The sequence below is a fragment of the Pangasianodon hypophthalmus genome, chromosome 14 (assembly GCF_027358585.1).
Source record: "Pangasianodon hypophthalmus isolate fPanHyp1 chromosome 14, fPanHyp1.pri, whole genome shotgun sequence".
In the NCBI taxonomy this organism is placed as follows: Eukaryota; Metazoa; Chordata; class Actinopteri; order Siluriformes; family Pangasiidae; genus Pangasianodon; species Pangasianodon hypophthalmus.
Genome location: NC_069723.1, coordinates 13,624,191 through 13,651,053, shown reverse-complemented (window position 1 = coordinate 13,651,053; position 26,863 = coordinate 13,624,191). Strand labels below are relative to the sequence as shown.

The 26,863-nt window shown below is 37.5% G+C and overlaps 1 protein-coding gene and 1 long non-coding RNA gene across 2 annotated transcripts in view; one reads left to right on the top strand and one right to left on the bottom strand.

Moving 5' to 3' along the window:
• The window catches only part of LOC117599099 (uncharacterized), a 69,223-nt gene extending 67,430 nt beyond the window's left edge, over nt 1-1,793 (top strand). The window contains exon 3 of the long non-coding RNA XR_008303699.1: nt 1,654-1,793. This is a non-coding gene — a long non-coding RNA (uncharacterized LOC117599099). The remainder of the gene's footprint in view (nt 1-1,653) is intronic.
• On the bottom strand, nt 465-22,727 carry wdr62 (WD repeat domain 62). Its single transcript, XM_026923966.3, has 31 exons — nt 22,143-22,727; nt 21,132-21,223; nt 20,968-21,030; nt 20,288-20,345; nt 19,827-19,997; nt 19,254-19,391; nt 18,488-18,670; nt 18,157-18,317; nt 17,082-17,253; nt 16,782-16,919; nt 16,506-16,666; nt 16,209-16,300; nt 14,317-14,442; nt 14,131-14,201; nt 13,904-14,025; nt 13,736-13,811; nt 12,653-12,764; nt 12,489-12,552; nt 11,427-11,552; nt 11,106-11,239; nt 10,767-10,828; nt 10,326-10,616; nt 10,009-10,142; nt 9,111-9,232; nt 6,755-6,877; nt 6,361-6,469; nt 5,981-6,062; nt 5,465-5,531; nt 4,342-5,040; nt 3,180-3,265; nt 465-1,873 (listed from the first exon to the last, which is right to left on the bottom strand). Exons 1-31 carry the CDS (start codon nt 22,281-22,283, stop codon nt 1,628-1,630), a joined length of 4,422 nt encoding a protein of 1,473 aa, XP_026779767.2. The 5' UTR covers nt 22,284-22,727; the 3' UTR covers nt 465-1,627.
• Between the last annotated feature and the right edge of the window lie 4,136 nt (nt 22,728-26,863).

Genomic DNA, 26,863 nt, shown 5'->3' with positions numbered 1-26,863 from the left:
CCAAAGCATACATCCAAATCGACAAAGGAACAGCTTAACCAAAAGAAGATCAATGTTTTTGAATGGCCTAGTCAGAGCCCAGACCTGAATCCAACTAAAAATCTGTGGGGTGACCTGAAGCAAGCTGTGCACAGGAGATGCACTCACAATTTTACATATCTAGAATGATGATACGTGATTGATCTTAGTGTCATTCTTTTACTTCACTAAATCCTGCCGTTTTAACAGGCTTTTGTGTAGACTTTTTAGGTCCACCATATATACATATAGCTTTATATAAAGTTAATATATAACGTTCATATACAACCTTTGTTCACACCAAACACAGGTTATTTAAAAAAAAAAAAAAAGAAAGGGGAAAAAAAAAAACAAACAAAAAAAAAAAAAAACACCATGACCATAAGGTGAAGAACCAAATAAGTCACATTAGTCAACTGATGTGACTAAGAAGGTTGGCTATGTTTTTTTTTTTTGTCTTTTTTCCCCTTTATACACTTTGTTAGTTTGTCAACCATTGTGAATTCAACTAATATAATTCCTAGCCTGCTGTTATACATTGACTTGTCCATAATTTATTAGAGTAACACATTCTTTACATTAGAACCAAAAGTCTAACAGTGTCAGCAATTTGACTTAAATGTGTAAACCAAGCTGGACCATGGCATTTAAAAACAAAAGTGGACAGGCAGTCCAAGAGTAGAAAAGCACACATTTCTTTAAAATCACATTCTTTTAATATCAAAAAGTTGGTAGTTTAAAAGTTAATAGTTGAAATGTATTTACAAGTACTTTAACAAAATGGCCAATAACAACAAAGCCAAACATGAGTCATAGACATACATCTGCAACACTTAGACTGCAGTCTGCAGAATGACACTATGTGACCACTTCAACAGGTTTTGTGCAACAGTCCTTAACAGAAAGCAGAACACATAGTTGTGACTGGGTGGTATCACCAATGTGATAAAACAAACAGATCAAAAACTAAAAACTGTAACAAACTTGTGAAAAGTAATGAGTATGTCTCTCACTGAGTATTCAACTCGGGTAATACTGTTCCAACTTTAAAAGAAATAATGACACCATACCACCACCATCATTGCATTAAAAATGCTCTGACAGCTTGTCATAGCCCACCACCTCACTAAGACACTATGTTGATTTTCCCTTTAATTTGTTACCCATTTGTAGTTTACATGGCTGTAACAGCTTTTCTTAAGAAAATTTAGGGGGGGAAAAATGCAAGATAATTTGGTAAAATACATTCTCTTTGGGGAAAAAGCGTATGTCAAACAAAAGTACAGTAAGCACATTTTTTAAAAAAAAAAAATTAAACAAAAACAGCACAATGGTTGTTGCTGTGCAGCAAAAACTCATTCTGCAGTAATAAATAATTTGTGAAAAATGCTGCCAATATTTAACCAGTGCTTTGTACTGAAACACTGGACATATGAAATGAAATACTGAAGGCATCTGCAATTAAAGCACTTATGCAAGAAAAGGGAACAAAATACGCTTGATTCTGTGCAAAAAAAGTAAGTAGATTTGTGTAAACAGACACTGCAGCATCAGCACTGATGATAACTGTAGCAGATTTACTGTCCATGCTAAGCCATGTGTAGATAACTCAATTGTAGTCCAACTTCTTTTCAGCCATGCGTAACAGTAGCATCTCGGAGTATCTTTCTAGAAGAGCCATAGCACGATCATCCCTAAGCTGACGACCTGGAGAGTCTTCTGGAAGTTGAGGGACAGCAGAGATCAGATCCTGGGGACAAAGAGAGTGAAGCTCCTGTAGAATCCCACCAAAGGCCTCCTGTAGCATGCTTTTCATCTGCATCTGCTGGTCTGACAACTCACTGATGCCCTGCAACTGTATGAAGAGGAAGAAAAGAAGAGAGTTTGGCAGCGACAATGCATCTACTGACTTTAGTTTGTGACACAGTGACATTATTTTGAGTATGCATTTTCCACATGTTCTGTTAATTGTAATTCTTAATAAGTAGGAGTTGACAGGGATGCCTAGTCTTGTCCTTCTTGTTACTAAATTGTATGTCAGAAATACCCTTAAAACATATTTCAAACAGAAAGGAAGCTATTGAAGAAAGACTATTTCAGACATTTGACCTTGCTGTGACCATGACCGTGTTCAGATCAATTCCAAAATTTAATCAGTTCATCTGCTGGTTGCAGTGATAATTGCAAATGAAACCTACAAACATTCAACCACTCTCTCGAGATATCACGCTAACGAGAATCTCGGATAGACACACAGATGCACAGACAGGCAGACCGACAACCCTAAACACCACTCAGTGGTGGAGGCATAAAAAGATTGAACTTTTCTCTTATGTACATGTATGATCTCATCAACAAACCACATTACAAACCAGAAGTAGGTGGGTGGAGAAGTAACTTTGTGACTCCTTTCATAGAAGTTTAATACCATAAAGCCAACAAGGCATCATAAGCAGCTGAATAATTAATATGTTACAGGCCCTGGTATTTGTTTTATAATGTGTTGCATTATATAGGTGTTTCTATGGAACAAAAAATAAACTGCCACTGTAAAAGTTTTCATTCTTTTAATCAGAGCCAACTTTTATATGCTATTGTAAATAACTTTTTAAATTAAAAAAGTAAGGTAAATTACTAGGTACACTGTTAATTCATGATAGTTATGGTGCTGTGTCAGAGGAAGCACTGACTGCCAAAACAAACAAACCCTAAATGATCTGCTGATACATGCTTTGTCAAGTGTCTTCTGAGTGCATAGAGGCTAAACATATGACCTTTTTTTTTTTTAGCCAGCATATAGAAAGCAAATACTTCTTTGTAATTACTGGTTCCAGTAATTACAAAGAAGTATTTGCTTTCGATATGCTGGCTAAAAAAAAAAAAGGTCATATGTTTGGTCATACTGATGAATACTACCCACAGTCTTGTTTCAAGGACCACGATATGTTCCATATTTAGTAGCTAAAGCATTAAAACACCTGAATTATGAAGTGTTTTTTTAAATGTTAAATTCTATAAGATAATGTAAAGAAATACCCACTGAGAAAAAAAATCTATTCAGAAAGAATTATTTTAAATAGTGTAATAATGTGAGCAAGAACATGGAAAATGAAAACTGTACCAGTAAGTGTAGTACTGCAAGTACTAAGTGTTTAACTCACTTTGCTATAAAAGGTGGCTGCTTTCTGCATGGTATGCTGGAGCACATTCACGATCTCCTTACATGTCTGCAGATTAATAGTCTCATCTGAAAGACAAAGAAAGGCAAACATAATAAGTTGGCATGTCTAATCACACTGACATAAGAAAAAAAAAATCTTATTTAAGAATGTATTTAAATGAATTACATTAAAATTTAAATGAATTACGTTAATCATCCTAATGGGCATGCCAGCAGTATTTAGTACAAGAAACCACTCATCCAAAACCAGAAGATTTACACACCCTTTAATTTGGACGTGTTATTACAGTGATCAGTGAAGGTCAAGATAATAATCTACTTTGCCCCTGCAAGAGTGTCTTCTGAAAGATGCAAAGATTCTTAAGAATAATGATTCTTAATGTCAATAAGTGTAAGTTGGTTTCTGCTATGATTCTATGAAGGTTTCATAAAAACATGAGACAGACAAAAGGACAATTAAATTATCAAAGGAAGCAATTTATCACTATTAAACAGGAATATTCCATTCCAAAAAATCACATGCAAAGCTTTGAAAATCCCAACATTTCTCTTAAAATTGGTGGTTAAGCACAGATTCTGTCAAAACCAAGAAAACCTTAGGCAAAACAAGAAAGGGTATCAGGAGACTTTTTAGCAAGCATGTGAAAATGAACTGAACACACCTTATATGATAACATATGGGCAGCACAACATAAACCTCTGTTTTGCACGTCTTTAAACCAGTGGATCCTGGCTATTTTGCTACCTTTGCTATTAGGATTTTTGAATTATGCACAAACTTAACATTTAAGGAGGTGTTTCAAAACACATGATACTAAAGAGCAAAACTAGTGTCTTTGATCTTATCATATGCCCTAAAGGTCACTTGCAAAATCAAGAAAGTCACTTTTACAAACACTATAAATAGTGGATGCAACAGCACAAAACATTAATGAATCACTCTGACCAAACTCATCAACAAACTCATCAACAAATTTGGGCTTGTAATTTCAGCCATAGTTTTCATTTGTGGTTTACATACTATCAGATTCAGGTCTTTTCTTAACTGCTAACATTACACAAAGTTTGGTGATGGTAAATGAGAGGAACTGCATAGAACTTTTGGAGAATAAACCAGTCATATCCTCTAAAGAACACAATACCTGGGTCTACAGGGTTAGGTCCATCTACTGTGGGCACTGATATTGCTGATCTTGCTGTGTTGCTTTGAACCACTGATTCTGTACTTTCCACATTCTTTCCTGGTGCTACAAGTGAGCTGTCTGTAACTGGTGTTTTGAGAAGGCCAGATGAGAGTCTGTGGGATATCCTGGGCGTCAGTTTCTCTTCAATGCAACTGATCTGCTTTCGGCTCTCTCTTCCTAGCGATCTCATTTCCGTTGGACTCACCATAGCCTGTCTACACAGAGGATTCATAGGCTCCACCTGGCTTTTCAGAGCACTCAAGGCAGCAGGTGGTAATGGGGAAGCCAGGTCCAAGTGGAGGGTGCTGGGGCGAGCGCCGAGATTACCCAGAGCAGGAGTTTCCGGAGGAAGTGCTGGAGTTTTAGGATGTGTCTTTAAGGTAAGAGGCTGTGGAGGAGGGAGGTTTTCCTTACTATCTTGAGTCTCACTATGGTCTTGATTAGGCAACAAGGCTTTCCAGAGCATCTCACTTCCATGAGTATTTTCCTGCTCTGGACACACATTGACTTTCTCATCCGTAGATTTAGGTTTGGCATTGGTAATATCCACGCCACTCTGACAGGAGGATATTGAAGTATCAAAGGTTGTGCTGTCAGGTTTGGGGACAAATATGCCTGGATCACTGTTGTCATTCTCTTGTGGGATTAATGCTTTCTCTGTAATTTATAAAAAGTTAACAATTAAAATATTGTTCAAAACAGCTGAAAATGTCTGTGGACCAAAGTGACAATAGTCAGGAATGGTAAAATCAGAAAAGAAAAGAAAAACATAAGAAAAGCAACTGGGAGAGACACCAACCTGACATATCATAAAACCTGATTTGTCAATATTTAAGCACCACCCACTTGAAATTAAGCCAATGCCACACAAGAATTACATAAAATAAAAAACAAGTTTCTATCTCTATACATGCCCGTGTGTCTAGAAATCAGTTAAAAGGCTGAGAATTGGCTGGACAAAAGTTTAGAGGAGCTTAACAAAAGTGCTAATTCAGATTTGAGATGTACTGATGTGACATTCTGCAAAAGTTTTTAAGGTAAATTTACTGCTCGAATTTAAATTAACTGAAGTGGACCTTACCATTTTTCTTCTGATCACTTATTATGGCATTTGAATCACAGGCCTTAGAAATTAGTTGTGAATTGCCCTTGGAAAAAAAAGAAAAGACAGATGGAAACAGTTAAAAATCACCATGAGAAATGTCCATTTCAAAGGTTAGTAGTGACTGCCCCATTAAATGTCTCTGACTATTTAGTTTCTACACAGTATAAATTTTGTACTAGTTTTTGTGCAGAAGGATGTATATATCATTTGTTATTGTTGGTACTGCATGCTGTTGAAACCTTGTCCACAAATATAGCAGAAACAAGAAACAGCTTTGTTCTAAACCTGAAGGAAAGCAGGAAAAAAAAAAAAAAAAATCTTCCTTATAATAAACCCAGGAGGTTACTGACCATAGCAACATTAGCAATTCCACCTGGAAAAATGCCTCCTAAACCTCAAATGACAGACTGTATAACCATTTAATGTGCCCTCTCTGATAAGTAGCTCATTTGGTTCTAAATGCACTGTCTGTTAAAATACATCTCTCCTCACCATGCTGCTGCTGGACTCATCTAGAATGCTAGGCAGGCGAACTCCGGGCCTGCACACACCACTGCTTCCGGCCACAGTACCACTGCAGGAATAGGAAGACAGAAATATTAACACTACCCTACATTAAAAATCAAAAGAATTGTCAGACTTCCACCAAAAGCTTTCCAAAAGTACAAACTAGACCTGCACAACTAGCTGGATGTTCGAGCAAGTAACCACTGCATCACACATTTTTTGCTTGTCAGGGTCGTGTACCAACAACAGTGCTTTCTCCATTATTACCAGTTGTTATGACAACAATATTCAGGCAGAAAAATTGTGCACAGTTTCTCTAATAAATCTGGTTCCCCAGGTTCCGATTTCACACGCCAGTCACTCACCGTATGCGGCTCTGGAAGCGTGAGAGGAAACGGGTAGAAAGGCTTAGACGAGGGTTGAGGAAGTTGTCATTTGAGGGCTGCAGATTGCGCAGGTCTGTGTTAAACTTTTCTATAAAATATTTAGAATAGTGTTACAAAAATAAATGCTCCACTTTCAGTATTATAATAATATTAACAATCTCCATTATATAGATCATATATAGTTCATTAGAACATTGCAGTTCCCTTCCTGTGCTTCATGGGGAAAGTAACAAAACACTATTCTAATGCTATCTTTGATACAGAAAGTACAACTCCTAGAGCTAATACTAAAAAGTGGTAACATTAAATCAAAGGTGATTTAAAACAATAGATACTCTTAACCACTAAACCAGTAGTGAGAAGGCAGAATCACCATTAGATCCCACTGCTAAAGAGTCATAGTGTTGGCGAAGTAGATTTGCAGGCTCTTCATCCTCCTCTTCCTCCACTCCAGAGCTACCCATGGAGCTCGCCTGACTGAGCGAGTCCGTGTCCTCTAAAATGCACAACATATTCACACAAATGTATATAATTGGGGACAGAATATAGTATAATAATACGTTTATCAGTGATCAAAAAAGTTACTTTCATTAGTATTAAGGCTCCACATCATTATGAATGGCACTTGATTAAATTTATATCACAGAGAATCTTCCACAGCTCTTCTCTTGGCACCCTGTCATACGCTTTCTCCAAGTCTACAAACACACAGTGCAACTCCCTCTGACCATCCCTATACTTCTCCATCAAAATGCTCAGAGCAAAAATTGCATCTGTTGTGCTCTTTCTGGGCATGAAGCCATACTGCTGCTCACAAATTTCCACTACCGTCCTTAACCTAGCTTCCACTACTCTTTCCCATAGCTTCATTGTATGGCTCATCAACTTTATCCCCCTATAGTTGCTGCAACTCTGCACGTCACCCTTATTCTTAAAGATCAGCACTAATACACTATTTATCCATTCCTCAGGCATCTTCTCACTCTCTAAAACCCTGTTAAACAAACTAGTTAAAAATTCTACTTTCTGTTCCACAGAGGTCACCCCTTCTACTCCTTTTTCCCCCCCTCATTTTCCTCATTCATCAGCTCTTCAAAGTACTCCTTCTATCTCCTCTGTACACTCTCCTCACTTGTGAGCACCCTTCCATCTCTATCCTTAATAACTAACTTGCTGCACATCCTTCCCATCTCAATCCCTCTGCCTAGCTAACCTGTGTAAGTCCTTCTGTACTCTCTAGTGTCTAACCTAGTGTACAACTCATCATATGCCTCCTGCATGGCCTCCACCTCCCTCTTCACTCTGCGCTGTAACTCCTTGTATTCCCGTCTATCCTCTTCAGTCCTGTCCATGTCTCACTTCTTCTTGGCTAACCTCTTCCTCTGGACACTATCCTGAACTCCCTCATTCCACCACCAAGTCTCCTTATCTTCTTTCCTCCTTCCAGATGACACACCCAGCACCTTTCTTCCTGTCACCGTGATCACTTCTGTAGTTTCCCCAGTCATCTGGCAGCACTACCTGACCACCCAGAGCCTGCCTCAACTTCTGTCTAAACATTCCTAGTTTTTCAGCTTCCACCACTTGGTTTTCTTCTCTATCTCTATCTTTGACCTCTTCTTCTTACAGCCCATCAAAGTCATCCTACACACCACCATCCTATGCTGTCTGGCTACACTCTCTCCCACTATCACTTTACAGTCACTAATCTCTTTCAGATTGCCCCTTCTACATAGGATGTAGTTTACCTGTGTGCTCCTACCTCCACTCTTGTAAGTCACCCTATGCTCCTCCCTCTTCTGAAAATAAGTGTTAACCACAGCCATGTCCATCCTCTTAGCAAAGTCCACTACCATCTGTCCTTCAAGGTTCCTTTCCTTAACTCCAAACTTGCCCTTCACCTCCTCACCATCTGTGTTCCCCTCACCAACATGTCCATTAAAATCTGCTCCTATCACCACTCTCTCACCCATGGGAATACTCTCTATCACCTCATCTAATTCACTCCGGAATCTCTCTTTCTCCTCTACCTCACAACCTACCTGTGGGGCATAACCACTAACAACATTCAACATCACCCCTTCAATCTCTAACTTCAGACTCATTACCCTGTCTGACACTCTCTTCACCTCCAGAACATTCCTCCCAAACTCCTCCTTCAAGACCACCCCTACCCCATTTCTCTTACTATCCACACCATAATGAAACAGCTTGAATCCTGCTCCTATACTACGAGCCTTGCTACCCTTCCACCTGGTCTCCTGTACACACAGTATACCCACCCTCCTTCTCTCCATCATATCAGCTAGCTCTCTACCCTGTCATAGCACCAGCATTCAGAGTTCCTATTCTCAGTCCTACACTCTTACCTTTCCTCTTCTCTCTCTGTCTACGCACTCCCCTCCCTCCTCTACTTCTTCGACCAACAGTAGCCCAATTTCCACCGGCGCCCTGTAGGTCACCAGCGCCGATGGTGGTCGTTGTTAACCCGGGCCTCGACTGATCCAGTATGAAATTCAGAGTACTGACGATTCGCATGATTAAATTTGGCAATGTTTTACACCAGATGCACAGATGTCACTGGACTGTGACCCCCATGGCTAGATTTATATCACAGAGAATAATGAAGTTTAAACCTTTCTAGGAAGATAGATGTAGGCTTGAGTATTCCTCTAGCTGCAGTGTCAACATTGACTTTATGACAAGTATACAGTGTGTTAGTAACTCACGATCGTGGGCCTGGTCACTGTGCACCTGGTCACTTTCAGCTGAGCAGGCACTGTCAGGACTCAGCTCCTCTTCTTCTGGGTCAATTTCAACATCCGCACAAAGTGCCTTCACATCAAACTCCCTACAATAATTGCACAGGAATGCTCATCAGAAGCAGTTACACAAATGTGAATGTTAATGACCATCTGTCCGTTCCACACTGCACATGACACCGACAAGACAACAAGCAGTAGAAAAGTAATGCGAATGTGTACAGTGTCAAAAAAACATGGGGGTTGGGGAGAGTCAGAGTTGGGACAGGTGAAATTACAATGCAGCACACTTTAAACCATAAGACTATCAATGAGTGCCATTACAGTGCACAATCGTGACATCAAAATAATTTATTATTTGTAAATAAAGTTAGCCAAAAGTAAGTGTGGGATTTCAAAGCATCTCTATGGATTTTACACTTCACTTATGCGAGCAAGGGGAAAAAAGTAGAGCATGTAAAAGAGCTTAATTTTGCATGAGCTTAATTTCTGAGAATCTAGAAGTCAAAATGGACTGAAATACTTCTTAAAATCAAAGCATATCCATTGCACATAAAAAAAAAAAAGCTTCAAAAATGCATCCAGTGTGAATTTGTTGTTGTAAACTTTGGCTGTATAAGAAAGCCAAAGCCATGACGAGGCGGAGGAAGGGGCCAGGCTGCGAGGACGCACGCCTGGCACTGAGTCGTCTAAGTTATTTTTGTGTTATGTTTGGTGTTCATGTTATGTTTGAGTTCTGTTTATTATTCAACTTTACACTGAGTTCACTCAGTTCCTGCCTCTTCCTTGCCGATTGTTGAAGATTGATACAGAGAGTAACAAATCAAACAGTTGTTTTGTCTATAAGGTGTCTTAAGGCACTTACCCTTCTCCTACGGTGGACAGAGTAGTGCTGTTGGCTGGGTACAGAGCATAGTCATTGCTCTCTGAAGAGCTGAGCCTTGGGCTAAAATACTGCAAGTCTGTGTCTTGAAGCACAGAACTAAACTGTTCAGACTCCTAGGGCACGCGCACACACACACACACACACACACACACACACACACACACACACACGTGTGATCTGATGTTTATGCGCATAAATATGTATTCATCCATTGTAAACAGGATATGGTCTGTATTAAAAGAGTCATAAAGTTGTATATAACAAATTATGAACTATTTAATGTCTACACTACAAACCCTCTCAATGTCCTCCTCTTCATCTATATCACCACCCTCTTCTTCTTCATCTAAAAGACTGTCTAGACTCTGAGGGTGAAAGTCCACTTCCTGTCCCTCTTTCTGTTCTACACATTCGTCCCCATGCTCTTCTGCTCGGCTGGGAGTGTCAGAGAGAGGGAGCTGTAGGCTTCTGGTCTCCAGTACTGAACGAATAGCAAATGGATCAGCATGTGCAGCCCAGCGCCCCTGTGGTTGGTACTGAGGGACTCTCTGTGGATCCACACTGCTACTGCTGCCAACTCCAGCACCCTACACACATTATGACAATTGAGGAATTAAAAAATTTTATTTAACTTTTCCTTTCTCACTATTGGTTAGATGATCTTCGTATGTCTGCTCTGCTATAGCCTTTCCTTTTCTTAAAATATATAAGCAACAAAATCAGTTTTAGGAACATACCAATCTGCGGGCCCACATAGGGAGTCGGCCATTGGTCTGTGGCATCATAATATCCAGACTCCCTAAAGTAAATAAATACAAACTTAATCAATACACATCTGACTCTTTTCTCAAAATAACATATCATATGAGGGATTGCTATCTAAAGAAATAATCAAAAAAGATTTAATATTCAAAATTATTATCAATCCAAGCCTAACATGAGTAGAACCTATTTGTGAAAGTTTTCAATAAAAAAATTTACTTAGGCAAAATGGCAATAAAGTGATGATTGAAATAATAGAACACCAGCCCACATATTACATCAGTGGCTTTACAATAAAATTTGGATCCACTAACCTACAGCGTTGTCTAGCCTGGCTGGAGTCTTGGGATCTTCCTCAACATCTTCCATTTCCCCCAACAAGCTGTTTGTTTCTCCCTCTTTTGGTTGAACAATCCCACGGCATGGTACAGTGATGTAGGTTTCTCTCCTTTATGAAAAAAATGACAAAAATATTGGTCTGGATCCAGTTTGATGTTATAATTTTTTTTATTAAAAAAAAAAAAAAAAAAAAAAAGTAAGAAACGACATGAGATCCAAGATCCACACAGCTGAGAATCGTTTAATCAGCGACTAGCAGTACTTAAATAGGAATGTACTAAATTCCTAGGTTGTACCTGATGGCTTGTTGTTTGCAGGTGACTCTGTTCAGGTTTCTCAGTCCTGCTCTCCGTTTCCTTTCTGCCAATCTCTTCCGCATCGAGTTAGTCATTTGAGAGCACAGCTGCCACACAAACACACAGCTAACACATACACACATCACATACACCAATCACCCCACAGAAAAGAAACTTATTCCACACTGATCCTTTGCATTCAAAGAGTCCAATATATATTATTACTACTCTATTCTTTGTATATATTTTTCATTGCATTAAATACTGCACTATACATGTAATATATGCAATTTTCTTTACAAGAAATTTAGGAATTAATGGTAGTAAATTCAACATTCATTTACAGTTAGGGTTATAAGTTTACATACGCATTACAGAACCTGCAAAATGTTAATAATTAAAGCAAAATAAGAGGGATCATAAAAATTGCATTTTGTTTATTTAGTACTGCCCTGAATAAGCTGTTTCACATAACAGATGTTTACATATAGACCACAAGACACAATAATAACTGAATTTACACAAATGAACCAGTTCAAAAGTTTACATACACTTGATTCTTAATACTGTGTGTTGTAACCTGGATGATCAACGACTGTTTTTATGTTTTGTGCTAGTTATTTATGAGTCCCTTGTTTGTCCTGAGCAGTTAAACTGCCCACTGTTCTTCAGAAAAATCAAACTTTCACTTTTTCAAGAAGGCAACACACTACATTAAGAGCTGGAGGTGTAAAAGTTTGAACAGGATGGTCAGGGTAAATTTTATTATTTTGTTTAAAGATCTTAATTTTTCATTTAGTACAGAAGCTACATAAGATATTCACGTTTCCCAGAACACAAAAATATAATTTACACCAACCATCTTACACTTACCCTCTTATTTGTTTAAATTATTAACATTTTGCAGATTCTGCAAGTCGTATATAAACTTACGACCCCCACTGTACATTCTGCAACTCAACACAATCACTGCAAGCAATATCATATTTAACCAAGTAAGTGTAACAACTCCCTTGTTTGATAGTGAGAGAAAGAGAGCCAGAAGAGATGAGGGATACATACCTATCACCACAGACAGTGATTAGATGCTTGCAGTCTGGACTGAATTTCATACCAGTAACAATTTCTGTGAACAAAGAGATGGAAATTTACAACCAAAGCTTGTAAAGTGTGGAAAAAATGTATTCATGGTACACAAATTAAAGTTTAAAAAAAAAAAAAGTCACCAGAATGCCCAAATAATGTTGCCACACACTCTCCAGTCTCATAATCAAAAACACAGATGCTCTTGTCTGAGCAGCTGGTGGCCAAGAACATCCCAGAAGGATCCAGTTGAACCTGAAAGCAGTTAGGGAGAAAGTTAAACAAATTTACCAATAAATAAATGAATACAGTAATAAATAATCTTCAATATTACTTCAAAGGACTCTTTGAATTTACACCACTTCAAAGAGTGAGGTTTGAGTGCAAAAAATGACATAATAAATCTGCATCTTCATGGAACTGTCATATGACATCAAAACAAGTGGTGATGAAAAGGTTTCAGCTGCACGGAGGCAAGCTCCTGCCCACTAGTCCCTTACTTGCATGTGATATGCATACAACACCCTGATTTACCATCACATACAGTACTATGCAAAAGTCAGAGACCACCCTTCTGTTTTCAATCCACTGGCCATTCAGTACTTATTGTAAGTTATTTTGTATCAAACAATATGGAATATGTACAGTAAATTAATTCAGTTTTCAAACAGGAATACAGTATTTATTTATAGAAGTCATTAATAAAGTTCAATATTATTAAAATATTGAAATTTATTATATAATAAAATATTCACAGATTTTATATTGTTTTTACCTTTGAAGACCTTTGTGATTTGAAATGTATTTAACAAAAAAAAAAAAAAAAAAAAAAAAAAAAACATACAAAGGTCTTCAGCAGTAAAAACAGTATGAAATCTGTAAATATTTTATTTGTAATATTGAACTTTAATATTAACCTGTATAAGTACGGAATGGCGTTCAGTGCTGAATTAAGTGTACACTAAAGAAATATCCGATTAACCCGAATAACCACAGTGTCTTTACTGAATTTCTGGAACTCAATAATGACTTCAAACCAATAAAAGGTACTGTAGGATGCTGTTTACACAACCACAATAATCAGATAATGATTGGAGAACCAAGGTAAATGATTACATACTTATATCAAACTTGATTATCTGCCTTGTCACTGAAATCATTGTGTTAATTAATGGATCTTTTTTCCATTGCTCTTTTACTCTAAAACCACTTGCCCTACTACACACCTTAAGCACTGGGCCATCATCAGTCAAAGAGCCCTTAAAGCACTTTTTCATCTTGCCACTCTTCACATTGTATACTCTGGGGAAAAAAAAGCAAGCAAATAGGTAAATATTAAAAATGTTCCCCCCATTTAGCTCTGTATCACAGACAGATTGACAGACAGACAGAACCTAATGTTGCGATCTTGGCAGGCAATGGCAGTGTGTGTGAGTGTGGCGTCCAGGTCCATGTCATATAATGTACTTTTCTCCACCACATGATGTGACCTTGAGAAAGCCAGGTCCTGAGAAGTCTGCAATGATACAGCCATGCCACATTGTTAGAGCAAAACAATAAAGATAATATCTACTCGTCACAAGAGATATAAAACTCAACATGATAAGCTCGGCCTATTTACCTTTTCAGCAGAGCGGAAGTAAATGCTTTTGTCGGCACCACAGCTTACCATGGACACCTTTGGACCTACACCTACATCAATAAAAAAAATATTCTAGTACAATTAATTTGTAATTGCTAAATCAATGTTTGCACAACATGAAAAAGCAATTATGTATTTTTAAGTTTAAGTTTTTCTCAAACTTACCTGTAAATTTCATGGCAGTGACAGATGCCGAATGGTCATAAACAGTCTGTACAAGACTGTAGCTTTTGTCCATATTGAATAGATGTATGAGTCGATCACGACCGCCTGAGGCCAACAGATGCACACCTGGTTAAGAAAAAAGGCTCAAATTATTTTCTGAAACATTTCCTACAAAATCAAAATTATAGCCAAGTGCTTTACATCAACATAAATCAGCTAAGGTTACATAATAGCAATGTTCAGCTCCTCCACATCAAGCTTCTTAGGCACATTTAATACGCAAATATTCATAAGAGTTAATGAATGGTTATTCAGTTAAGCCCTAACAGAGGGGAGGTAAGAGTGTTGCATATTCAAGTATTATTTTTCCAGTGAAATGCTTCTCTTGTAAGTAGCACATTTTTATATTTTCACAAATGTAATATAGACGAAATACTGGACACATAGCAAAAGCTGAACATCAGCTTTAAAGAACATCTCTACTGTAGCAACAGATGCTCTGAAGTCAGTTACAATGTAAAATTTGTGAAAGGTCTGCCAACTTGACAGTCAAAGTGTTTCTAATAATCTGTCACTAAGTACAGATATTTGCAAGTTATATTTACTATATTAGTGAATGAAAATAAGGAAATGCTCCATGCCCCACGTGAGAGAAAATAGGAGCAGCTGCGATGCATGATGTGTGCTGTGCTACTTCTGGTCTAAAATGGGCTTAATCTACGAACTTGAGTTACCTAACTTGTGCCCGTTGTTGTTCAGGACTTTTACTGGCATTGTACTGAATGTTACAGGCATCTTTTGTCGTGTGAGCTTCTTATCTGACCACCCATTCTTGTGACTTTCAGTACCCCTCTAACTTGCACACCATGACAGTGCTGCTCTCTCCATCAAAATATTTTCAGGCATAGCATTTCCTTTTCAGTGGCATATCTTCTCCCTAACTCCATGTGAAGGTAGGGCATAACGAATACTAATTTCAGCATTTGAACACTGCCACTTAAACAGTTAGCTGGGCATTTAACTATCTGTGGACACCACCAGTCACACATAGACTGCAAATTAAAATGAACACAGGCAAAAGTAATCAGAGTTGTTTCTCATCTCATATCAGGAATGTCTACTACTACTTTTCTATCGCACTCACTGAATGCATGTGGTTGTGGTCTGTTGCACTAGTTAAAAAATTTGACAACAAAATATGAGAATGTGCCAAATCTGAGAGACCACTTAAAACATTGTCAGCATATTTTCTCCCAGCTCACACCAGCCACTTCCTCACAAGACTCAGTCAGTGGTCAAAACAAACAGAGGCACGTCAAATGACAAGGCATTTTCCAAAAGCACCAACCAGAGAACAGACAAGCAACATTAACTGACTCAACAAACTTACTACCTCAGTGTTTTACCAGACAGGAAAACATTTAAAGCAGTCCCTGAAATATTCAACTGTCAGTACAAGGTCCTAGTGAGAAAGTAGTTCTATAATATAGCTATTCCCAACCTCTATAACAGTGGAATGCTTGTGATGTCTGGAAATAAAGTGTGTGTTTTATCCCGTCCCCTGATTTTTACCACTCGAATTTTGTAGATGGTTAATTAAGTACACATATTCTGTTACCAGCACAGCCCTGCCCTGGTGAATTGATTAAACTGAATTAATAGCTAAACCATTAATTTCTTTTAAGAAACTGATTTCTTTATTTTTGGTCAAAATATGTAAAGGATAATGTTGGTTTTGTTAATAATCACCCAACCATAGTTTTGTACAGCTTAATGGGTTCTTAAAAAGAAATGGATTTGTCCATAATGTTAAATGTTAGCTGATTCAGGCAATTACACAACCCTAGTTTGGTTAAACTAAAAATAAATAATGTAAACTAAAAAAAACTTACCAGTCTCTGTGGGAGAGAAGGCCAGACATAAAATCTCAGAATCATGGGCCTCAATCCTCAGAAGTTCATCCATGAACTGAAGCCCATAGATCCTGAGAGAGATTAATAAAGGCAAACAGATAAAGTGACTAAACCATAGCTGTTTTAGACAAGTTTCAATAGTTTCCCAGCTCAATGTCCTTATTAAACTGTTACAAACTATGCATCCATATGTCAAACAAACTGACCAGATGATTAAAGATGGCTCGAATATTCACAAAGCCCTAGCTTGTATTATCACCTAAATACATGTCTCACCGTAGATTTCCACTACGATCTCCAGCTGCCAGGTGCTGGCCATCAGGGCTGATTCCTAGGACTCTGATTCCAAATTTGCCATCTTGGTTACCCTCTGCTTTATCTGGTGGGGCCTTAAGGTGTCCAGTATCGTTATCCACATACACAATCTTCACCAAGTCCTTTAATGAATGCACAGATATGCAATGAATATATATGCAATGAATATACTGCATATATCACCTGGTAACTGTACACTGTCTTAGGCGACTCCACGTAGGATCACAGTGTACTGACCTGACTGTAGAGGTTAGAGCTTTGGTAGTGGCTTTGCTGAAAATCACTGTTCCAAAGACGAATGGTGTTGTCAGATGAACAGGTAAGGAAAGATCCAGGCAACAAAGCTACAGGTGAATCTTCCAACTCCGGGTAGGTCTAAAAAGGAAGTCGTACGTGTAGAAACTGTGATAGTACAATGCTCAAAAAGTCTTTGCAACATCATACATTTTGCAGTGTACACTTAATTGCATAAATATGATAATAGCATAAAAACAGAAATGTGTGTGTTGACCTGCATTAGTTTGAAATAAAAGATACCTCAACACTCCAGACACAAGCACTGTGGTACAGGGAAGAGTAGACCTTCCCTACATTGTGGACATCATGCACATCCCAAACATACACACTGTGGTCATTATATACACACATCAGGTGGCTGGTCACAGGGTCATGTGTCAGGGCCAAGGTATCTGGATACTCCGCCTCTGGCCTATATGCAAGTAATGGAAATAGAATAGTGCAAAATTAAATCTGCCGATTTACAGCCATCATTCAATCACGTTTAACAGGTCCACAAATGATAAGGTAAAATTAAGTGATCACTGACTGTAAAAACTGCAGATGTATTTATTGTAGTCTTTCATATTTAGTCTATGGATCTACTTCAACACTTATCCTCTCATTATATGGCTGTTATGAAGACACAAGTTTTATCAGTACATTGAAATGTTTATATGGCTGTTATGAATACACAAGTTTTATCAGTATTGAAATGTTTGCCATAATCAGTCAAGAGACACAAAACTGCTTAATGTGGGGCTTGGTAAGCTGTGAAGCTAGCAAGCTTCCTAGTGGTTCTCTCAAATGGACGATTAAATGCTACATTCAACTAAAGTTTGTAACACGTCATTCCCAACCTCCAAATGTCCCCTCAACTCAGGAACTAAGTAGCAACTCTTTCCTTTAAAGACTTATACTGTTTATACTAGCATTTGCTTTAGATCAATCAACATTGAGACATATTAGCATGTTAAACCTATAACACTGAATATACAGTTCGCTGTTTTGAGGAGGTAAATTATAAATCACTCATCCCAGTTAGCTGGCTAGATTGTTGCTAACAAAAAATGAATATGGAGGCACCTATGTTTTTCCCTCACTTTCCAGCTCGAATGCAGAGGTTGAAAATGACATGAGTCTGAGCTCCGACTTCCCACTTCTGAGGCAATTTGAATGCAGCATATTAACCAACCTGAAGAATAATCTAGAGGAAATACTAGACTCATGTCTTAGTCCTAGACACAATTATCCATCTATACAAACAGCTAGAAGAGCTATGGAACAGCTAGAACCTATATGTTTTGATCTATACACCACGAAGGAAGACTCTTACTGAGGCGGCATGCCCTGAGAGACATCCACTCCTAGACAGTGGGGCCGGTGCAGTGTGGTGATGTAATGCAGGTTTTGTGGGCTAAATACCCGCACAGTGCCATCTGCACAGCCACAAAAAATGAAAGCTTCACTCACAGATAAGCAGTGTGCTGAAGAAGTCTGCAAGAGAAACCATAAAGACAGAAATAATAAGTAACTTCAAAGGATTAGTTTTAGACATACAGCAACGGGGTGTAATCATCCAATACTATCACAATGGCTAATGTCAGATATATCTGAATTGTGTTTTGGTCATAATTATGAGTGTTTTTCTGTACAGTGTGACTTACTTTGAGGTCAACCCATAAATCCAGCTGCCGGTTGCTGTTGAATTGGCACAGCAGACCAGTATGGGTGATACAGTAGGTACTGCTCGACATAGTGCCACGACCACACGCCAAATCACAGAATTCACTATTCTGATGTTCTCCTAGCAACCCTGATCGACCAATCAGGGGCACTGTACTGTTCACCTACAAGCAAACCAACACTTGTAGAACTAACACTTGTGTTTGTTTAACAAACATTTAAATATTACACAGACTAATGGTATGTTTTATGATTATAGTCATGTGAAGTAATATATGACCATCTTTTGTAATGTGAAATATAAAAATCTTTGTTTTAATTCATAGTAGATGACATTTATATATAGAATCAGAACAACACCAGAAAGCAAGAAACCAGTGTGTGCTGTCATAATGGAACTGAGTGGAACATTAAATTTGCCACACTGATATATTGTGTTCCTCTGTGGGAATGACTTGGATGGCAGCATAATTTAGTACAAACATGTCAAAAATAGTAGTGTGGGAACATGTCTTTGAAACGTTACCACACATTAAAAACAAAGGACAAAGAAAGGACTTTCTATATCTGTCTACTAAATTCTGTGCAGTCAGTGTCAATTCAGATCAGATCATAAGAATAATATAAAGTCAGCCAGTCATTAAAACATAATACATATTGTAATAATGACTGGCTCTATATTACTCCATTTATGACAGCCACTTAACAAAGAATTCATTAATTTAACAATGAAATTATTCTTCTTACACGTCTCTCCTTGGAGGCATCCAAATACCAGAACTTCACATGTCTGTTTCCAGCAGTGACAAAGTAGCTACTGTCCTCAGAGAAGGAGACAGCCAGCACACGACTAGACACTTTATTGGATGCAATAACAGTCCCTCTCTGTAAAAGGAAGCAGTAATGATTTACTCAAATCCTAAAAGTGTCAAGTCAAAGTTTACAATTAAAACCCTTTTTTAATATCATTAACAAAAGTCTCCTAAACCATTACAGGTACAGAACTACAATGAATGCAGCCATAGTCAGAAATTCCTCAACATTTAGTGAAAGAAATAATGAAAGAACAGAAAGAAACAGAATTCAATAAAAACAGTGTTATCCATAACTAAAAACACCCATGCATTTTGAAAAATAATAAAATAAAGAATAATAAAACACATATAAATAGTATATTAAAATAACTGGTAAATTCAATAGGTTTTTTTTTCATCTATTACAAAAATATTCCACTTCCTTTGCAAAGTAGTTGGAGTGGACCAAGTGGACCATTTGTGAAATTAAAGTTGACAATTTCTAAGAAGTCATTACTAAACCTACCTTCCACTCCCAGACGCTGACAGTCCTGTCATGCTGAAATCCCACAGACACAATGTAGCTGCCATTAGTAGAAAAAGCAACACAGGCAACTCCATACTTGTGGCACTGGACCTCTGCCACCTGAGTACGCTCCGCCACATCCCACACTCTCACACAGGGCATGTGTCCACTCTGCTTAGACAAATGAAATGTAACACAGCAGAAAATGATAAGCAAAACTCAAAACATGTTACTGTGAAGGATTTACTAGGCAAACTACCTATACATTACTTCTTGGACCTTCAAATATCACACTTAACAGAGACAGACAAAGAGAACAAATCAATCACCAGTAAGTAATGACTGTATTGAACTACAATATACCACAAACAGTTACTTAATAATATGAAAAACCTTTAAAAGGCAGCAATTACCAGAAGGCTTCTTTTTCTTCTATTTCTGAAACATTTACAACCACTTACCTCACCAGTGACCAAATATTTTCCATTCTGTGAGAAAGCCAATGCACTGAAGGTTTTTCTGTGGAATAAATACAAAATATTGCTAATTTAGTACTACTAATGTGGGAACTACTAAATAAGAACAATATATATATTTATTTTTTTCTTTTTCTTTTTCAAATAAGCATCAAAATTATAAAGAAAAACAAAATCAGTGCATACAGTTTATGCATGGAACAAAAAGCTAAGTAACACCAAAAAAAAAAAAAAAAAAAAAAAAAAAAAAAAAACCACTTGGTTTTGTGTCCTGAATTTCAGGTTCACACACACAAAAAAAACATTTTTACTTAAACTCTACACATCATTGGTATTTTAATTCAGAAACAAAAAATTATGGTCAAGCATAAGATTTAGTATAGGAGTCAACCATGACTGCATAACATATGGGATTAAAATCTGAAATAAAACATAAGTTAAAAGAATAAAGATTGGTGTGATGTCATATTAGACAGCAATGTTTATTCGAGTCACATTTCTCCAAAGCAAATACTTATTATGTGAGACATGTACAATCCCAAACATACAGCTCTCCAAGTCCATTTCAGAAATAAGATTTCTGTAGGACATTTTCAGAGAAATTTCTCTGAAAATCCTATTCTTATCAAAGAACTATATTGATTCAGATTCAACTGCTCACATACCTTGATGTATTAAAGATGTGGCTTTGCTTGCTAGTCTTTGGATTCAGGAGCACGATGACACATCTGTAACAGAATAATACTGTCTAAGTTCATTAGATCTAGTTATACCAGTCACTAAATGTAGGCATTAGGTGTAACTAAAGCCATGTCAGTTTTAATCTTACCCTGCAGGGTATGCAACAGTGCCTGTATTAGGGTCACAGGCCAAACCACTGTTGCTAGTTGTGGTGATACCCAGAACTTTCTCCAGAACAACCTGCAGTAAAAGTATAAACAAATCTTTTAGCAAAGGCAGTATTTAAGGAAAGCACCTTGAAGCAGCTAGCAAGAGAACTCAAAAGTTTAGGTACTTTAAGTTTAGTCTCTTCTCAGTGCAATTTTAAGCCAGTAATGCATCATCATAACTGATATGTGCTGCTATTTCAGGTGCTCCTTAATCACATAATATGCTTTTTTTAATTGTTAAATAACTTTACTGACTTTTTGATCTCATACATAATATTCATGTGGCAAAGCTTATCTGGATCAGGTGTAGTCTATAAATAAAGGTGAACGGTTAGTGACTAGTGCACTGGCTAGGACTGAGTGTTGTGCTGAACTTCATGCTAAAGCACATCTATTTGCTCTTAACCCGAGCTCGGATTAATCATTTCACATTATAAATGTTGTGTACATGTGGAGTCGATCCCAAAGTGTCGATTCTCAGATTCCAGACATTAAATAAAGAGCCGAAACATTGTGAGCAATTCCACACAGTGATATCGGTTCAGACATGACCCAGATAAAAATAATCGACTCGTGAAATCGACCCTAGAATCAGAACCGGAGTGGATTATTATACTCCAATATAACTGGTAAAGAACACACACAATTCGCATTAAGGGGACGTGTTTTGGTTTGGTCACTGTTGCTTTGCAGAGTTAAATGATCAAAAACGGCGTTGTGTTTATCTGAAGCAACTTCCTGAACTTCTGAACTACGAGTCAATCACTGCGCAGGTCAGGGCTTGTCTCAATACGGGTGTGGAAAATGACGAAAAGCGGTGGAATGACGTGCCAAGCTGAGCAAACCGCTAAACCGGACCGTTGGTTCTGTAAAGGCCGGACTACTCACAGCACCTCCTCTCCCAACTTTTACTAACTAACACCTTCTCCAGTATGAACATGTATACATACCCGACTGTGAATGTCCCTCTTGTGGCTTTGTCGGCTGCTTCGTCGCGCGTTCACTGGCACACTGCTGCTGTTTGTTTTCTTCACCCGAGAGGTGAAAGAACTCAGGCTCAGTCCCCCAGAAAGAGATGCTCCTTCCGCCATGGCGAGCTCACACAAAGACAAACCGCACACAGCTGAGCTGCTGTAGTGCTTCTCAAGTGCCTTTCTGATGTTTCCCAAGCGCTTTAGATGGCAATGAGGATTTGTGTTTACGGAACCTTTAGCACTCAATATGTTTACTTAGTAAAAGTAATCAGTATAAAAACAACACAAGTCATTAAACTGTTAAAAAGTTATCCGCCTGTCCAGAAAACCGCGTAAAATAACACTGCACGTTATATTAAATGAAAAACCGTAAATCAGAAGTATGGAGAGTAAGTTCATGAAAGTGACACTTCAAACTACAAACAGACGCAAAAGAAGAAAAAAAAGCATCCTTGCGACGACATTTGAGAGGGCGGCACAGAGTTTCAAACACAGGGCCTGTCCTAATCCAATACAAACACGACTATGTTCCCTTCCCTTACTCCCTTCTTTACCCGCCTAATGACGCGAGAACGCCAGCTGCCCAACCCCCACACTCCCAAGTAGAAGTGTCTAGGGGAAGTGCCAGTCGCGTTGTTAGGGTTGCTTTTCTTCTTCGCCTTCTCTTTCACAAACCCAAGAAAACGTTCATCAGCGCCACCTAGTGGACAATTCCAAAAAATGTTTGGCGTCTTCCTTGACGCTGTTTGTGTTAGGAGCGATACAGTCAATCAAGAACTGATACCATACAATAATTTTCTCGATTCCCTACTCCAAACACTAATACACAATACACACACTGACATCTAACGGTGCCATTTAAATCAATAATACACTATCATGATTCATAAGTGCTGCCATCTCAGGTGTTCCTTAGTCACACAATATGTCAGTGTAATTGTTAAATAGCTTTACTGATAGTCAACTTTACTGACTATTTATCTTATAGATCCTACAGACAATATTCATCTGTAGAAGTCAACTGTTAGGCCTGTTCTATGTGCCTGGACTACAAATATTTAACTAGTATGGGAAATTAATTGATTAAAAGTGTACCAGTGTAATTAAGAGCGGTATTAGAAGCAAACCAGTGGCGATTGCTTTAAGACCACACGGGAAGCCTGGCATCCCCTAAAATTTCATAGAAATGTCACAATGAAATGTTTCTATATTAAATGTGGAAATGTGACTATATTATTTATCCCTCTTGCTGAAAGGTAATATTTCAGCCAAACAAATGATCAAATATCTCACTACAATTTTGTACTTTTTGTTCATTTAACACAAACGAACATATCAGCGGCAGTTAGATGAACAGAGAGCACAGAGTCAGCAGTTTTATACAACTAGCATAGCTAGTTACAATATAGTCTCATTGTAATTGATAAATATGGTAAATAAATTGTAAGTATAAAGTTGCATTTGATTATTTGCATTTGGGTTTTTTTTATTGTTTGTTTATTTATAGGTCTATCAATCTATCTTTCACTACCTTCTTCAGTGAAATTGAGCTAGGTAGTTAGAAGTTTAGCGGGCAAATGCTAATTTTGTCAACTTGGTTTTGAGATGGCCTTTTAATGCTTTTACTTATGAGCAGAGACTGAGAATTAAACAGGAGGCCAGACTGAAACAGATAAAACAGGTAAAACAGATAAAACACCCAGACATGTACTTCAATAACAGCCACTGTGCTTCCCCTATTTTAAAACCCACCATCACCACTGAAGCAAACCAATACAAATACAGAGCTTTAGCTCTTAAATAACAGGCCAATACCAATGGAATATCTGAATATTGTTTGTGGGAAACAGAATGCAAAGAGCTGACTCTCAATTCTCAATTCCTGGAATCCAAAAATCAACACTTTTGTTCATAATCATCATATTGTTGTATACACTTACGTAGAGCATATACTGTATGTTATATCTTTGAGCTCTCACGTGGAAAACAATTAACACAAATGACAATCCTTTGGGAGCTGTGTCCTTCTTTCATCCCTAGTTCAAGTCCTTCACCCCGTGTCCTTACAGTCCAGTGGTGGTTTCATGGGTGGAGGTTTTAAAGGAACAACACAGCATGTAGATGTTTTTGATTTACTCTTTCAGTGAAGCCAGTGACAATGGAGAAGTCCACTAACTCTTCAGCATATGAATGGACATATGAATATTACTATGATTATATTGATCCTGTAGCTGTGGATGCGAGTAAACTCAAATACAACAGATGTGAGTTTGTCTGGTGTCTGCATAGAACGCATGTGAGCAATGCTTAAAATTGATCATGATATGCAAAATCACAGCCTGTTCTCTCATTTACTTTAGATTCTATTGTTATAATATTCTGGATCGCTATGGCTGCATTTATTGGACTATTATTCTTGATTTTGTCAAGTATCTCAGGAACCAAGCATCTCCCAAGGTAAGGGCTAACCAGTGCTTGCGATATTTCAGATTGCCATGAATTGTATATGAAAATAGTGTAAAATATTAACTGGTATATCAAACATATTGAATACATGGTTGTTGGATGAAATATTAACTGAAATATTAACTAAGATATTAGCTGATGTCATTGACAGTGTTGGACTAAAGGCATTTCTCATATTAAGGCTTACAGTTTTTTAGTCCAATTACTGAGACAACTAGCACAGAAACACTATTTTGTTCTATACAGGCCAATAATACTCAAAGTAATTATGTCAAGCCTATTACCTACAGTTACAAAATGTATCTATTTATAAATGTGATCCTTTAAAATATGCTATATCATATCTCATTTGATATTCTAGACATAAATTGGTAAGAACAGGTCTCTTGTGTTGCACAGGCATCAGAGTAGCAGGAGGAAGCCAAGAAGAGAAAGAAGTTCGTCATCTAAATCTGTGGTGTGATGATTGTTCATACAAAAAGAAGTCACCATGCACCAGTTTGAGTTACTGTGGATATGCATTTTTTACTCTCAATTTCCTGAATACTTTGCACCAAATGGACACTCTAAATATCTACCTAAAGAATTGTTCTATTTTATGCTGCTTTTATTTTATCTTCAAGTAGAGAAACATATCTCACCTTTCTCTGTCTCTTTTTTCCAAGCTGCTAATATGTGCTGTGCATGTGTGTATGTGTGAGGAGATTTAGGATGTATGTGAAGGTCTATGTTAGTATTCATTAGTATGCCTTGCATGTATGAACTGCTGACTTGTTACTGCTAAATAAAGCAGTAAAATATTCAATTTATGTCCCTGGTTAAATAAAGGGAATTAATAAAAAAAAAAAAGAATGAGTTGTATTAAAAGGTAAAAGGATATCAGACTTATCACAGCAGTTATCACAAAATTCAAGATAAAGTAATAATTTCATTATATTCGAAGTGGAAAGGTAAACCATTAGTATATTTAAATGTAAATAGCCCCAATATTATAGCTTTTATTTGGATGGTAACACATGTATACCCCTAAAATACTGTGAAAGTTTATAGTGTCTTAACAACTAATATCTAATATATCGTTGCTTGTCCAAATTTTGTCCAGGAAAAATAGTACATTGTTGACTGATTAAATGTTCTTCTTAGTAGACTCATTTCTCTGGTCCCTGTGGCAAAACCTCTATTACAGACACCTCATTCTTGTGTATTTTGGTTCCTTATTTTATGTACAATAACTTATGTATGGCCATAGCACATAATTTAACCACATGTAACAAATAATGTTTTATGTACCAGCTGTGCCACACGACAACTAAAACTATATAGCTGAATGATTAATGTCACTACACATCAGAAAGATTAACTTTTACTATTACTTTGGAGCTACAGCCTATAAATGAATTGGGCTTCATATCCTTTACAGTATTACATTTAATATCATGTTATAGTTCTTTAATATAGACACTGATGTGACACCATAACTAAAGAAGTGTTGTACATATTACATGTACATATTACACAGTTGTGTGCCTCTGTCACTCTGACACACTCAACACCCACTTAATGTTGTGATGAGAGAGAGAAACTCAAGGCTAGAGGTGCTGACCTTGTACTGGTCTTTTTTTGTCTTGTTTAACACTGATGGTGTTTTGCATGATTGACATGATTTATTTGTTCAAGAGTCCATCACAAGGCTGGATGCAGTGATAAATGATGCACCATTACCTTCAAACGAAAGCTACATAGGGGAAAGATACAGTGATCCACATATAGATTTATCAGTAGACGTCTGATTATAACAGATCATGAGTTCAGGGACATGTAGTTCGCTGCAGTCATAGACAATTCACACATACGTAGCTTAAATAGACACAATCATTTCCCTATCAAACAAAGAAAAGCTTTTTGTCTTTTGGAAAGATCAGAGAAGGATTGATGATGGTGAATAATGTTTTTATCATTGTAGAACACCAGCATGGTTTCCTTGGAGTATTCCTGATTGATAGTTTCCTTGCCTAGTACCTGGTCACCTTTTGACGGCGATCATGACCACATTTGGCTAGCCTAAAAAAAGTCCACTCTACATCATACTCGTCCTCTTTCCCACTCTCATTTTTACTAATGAGGTGAGGAAGAAGATTCAAGATATACACTATAATTCAAATAGAAAACTTATAAATTTCATAATTGCACAGGAAGGACCAATATTTCAGAGACGAGCTGTCCAAATATTT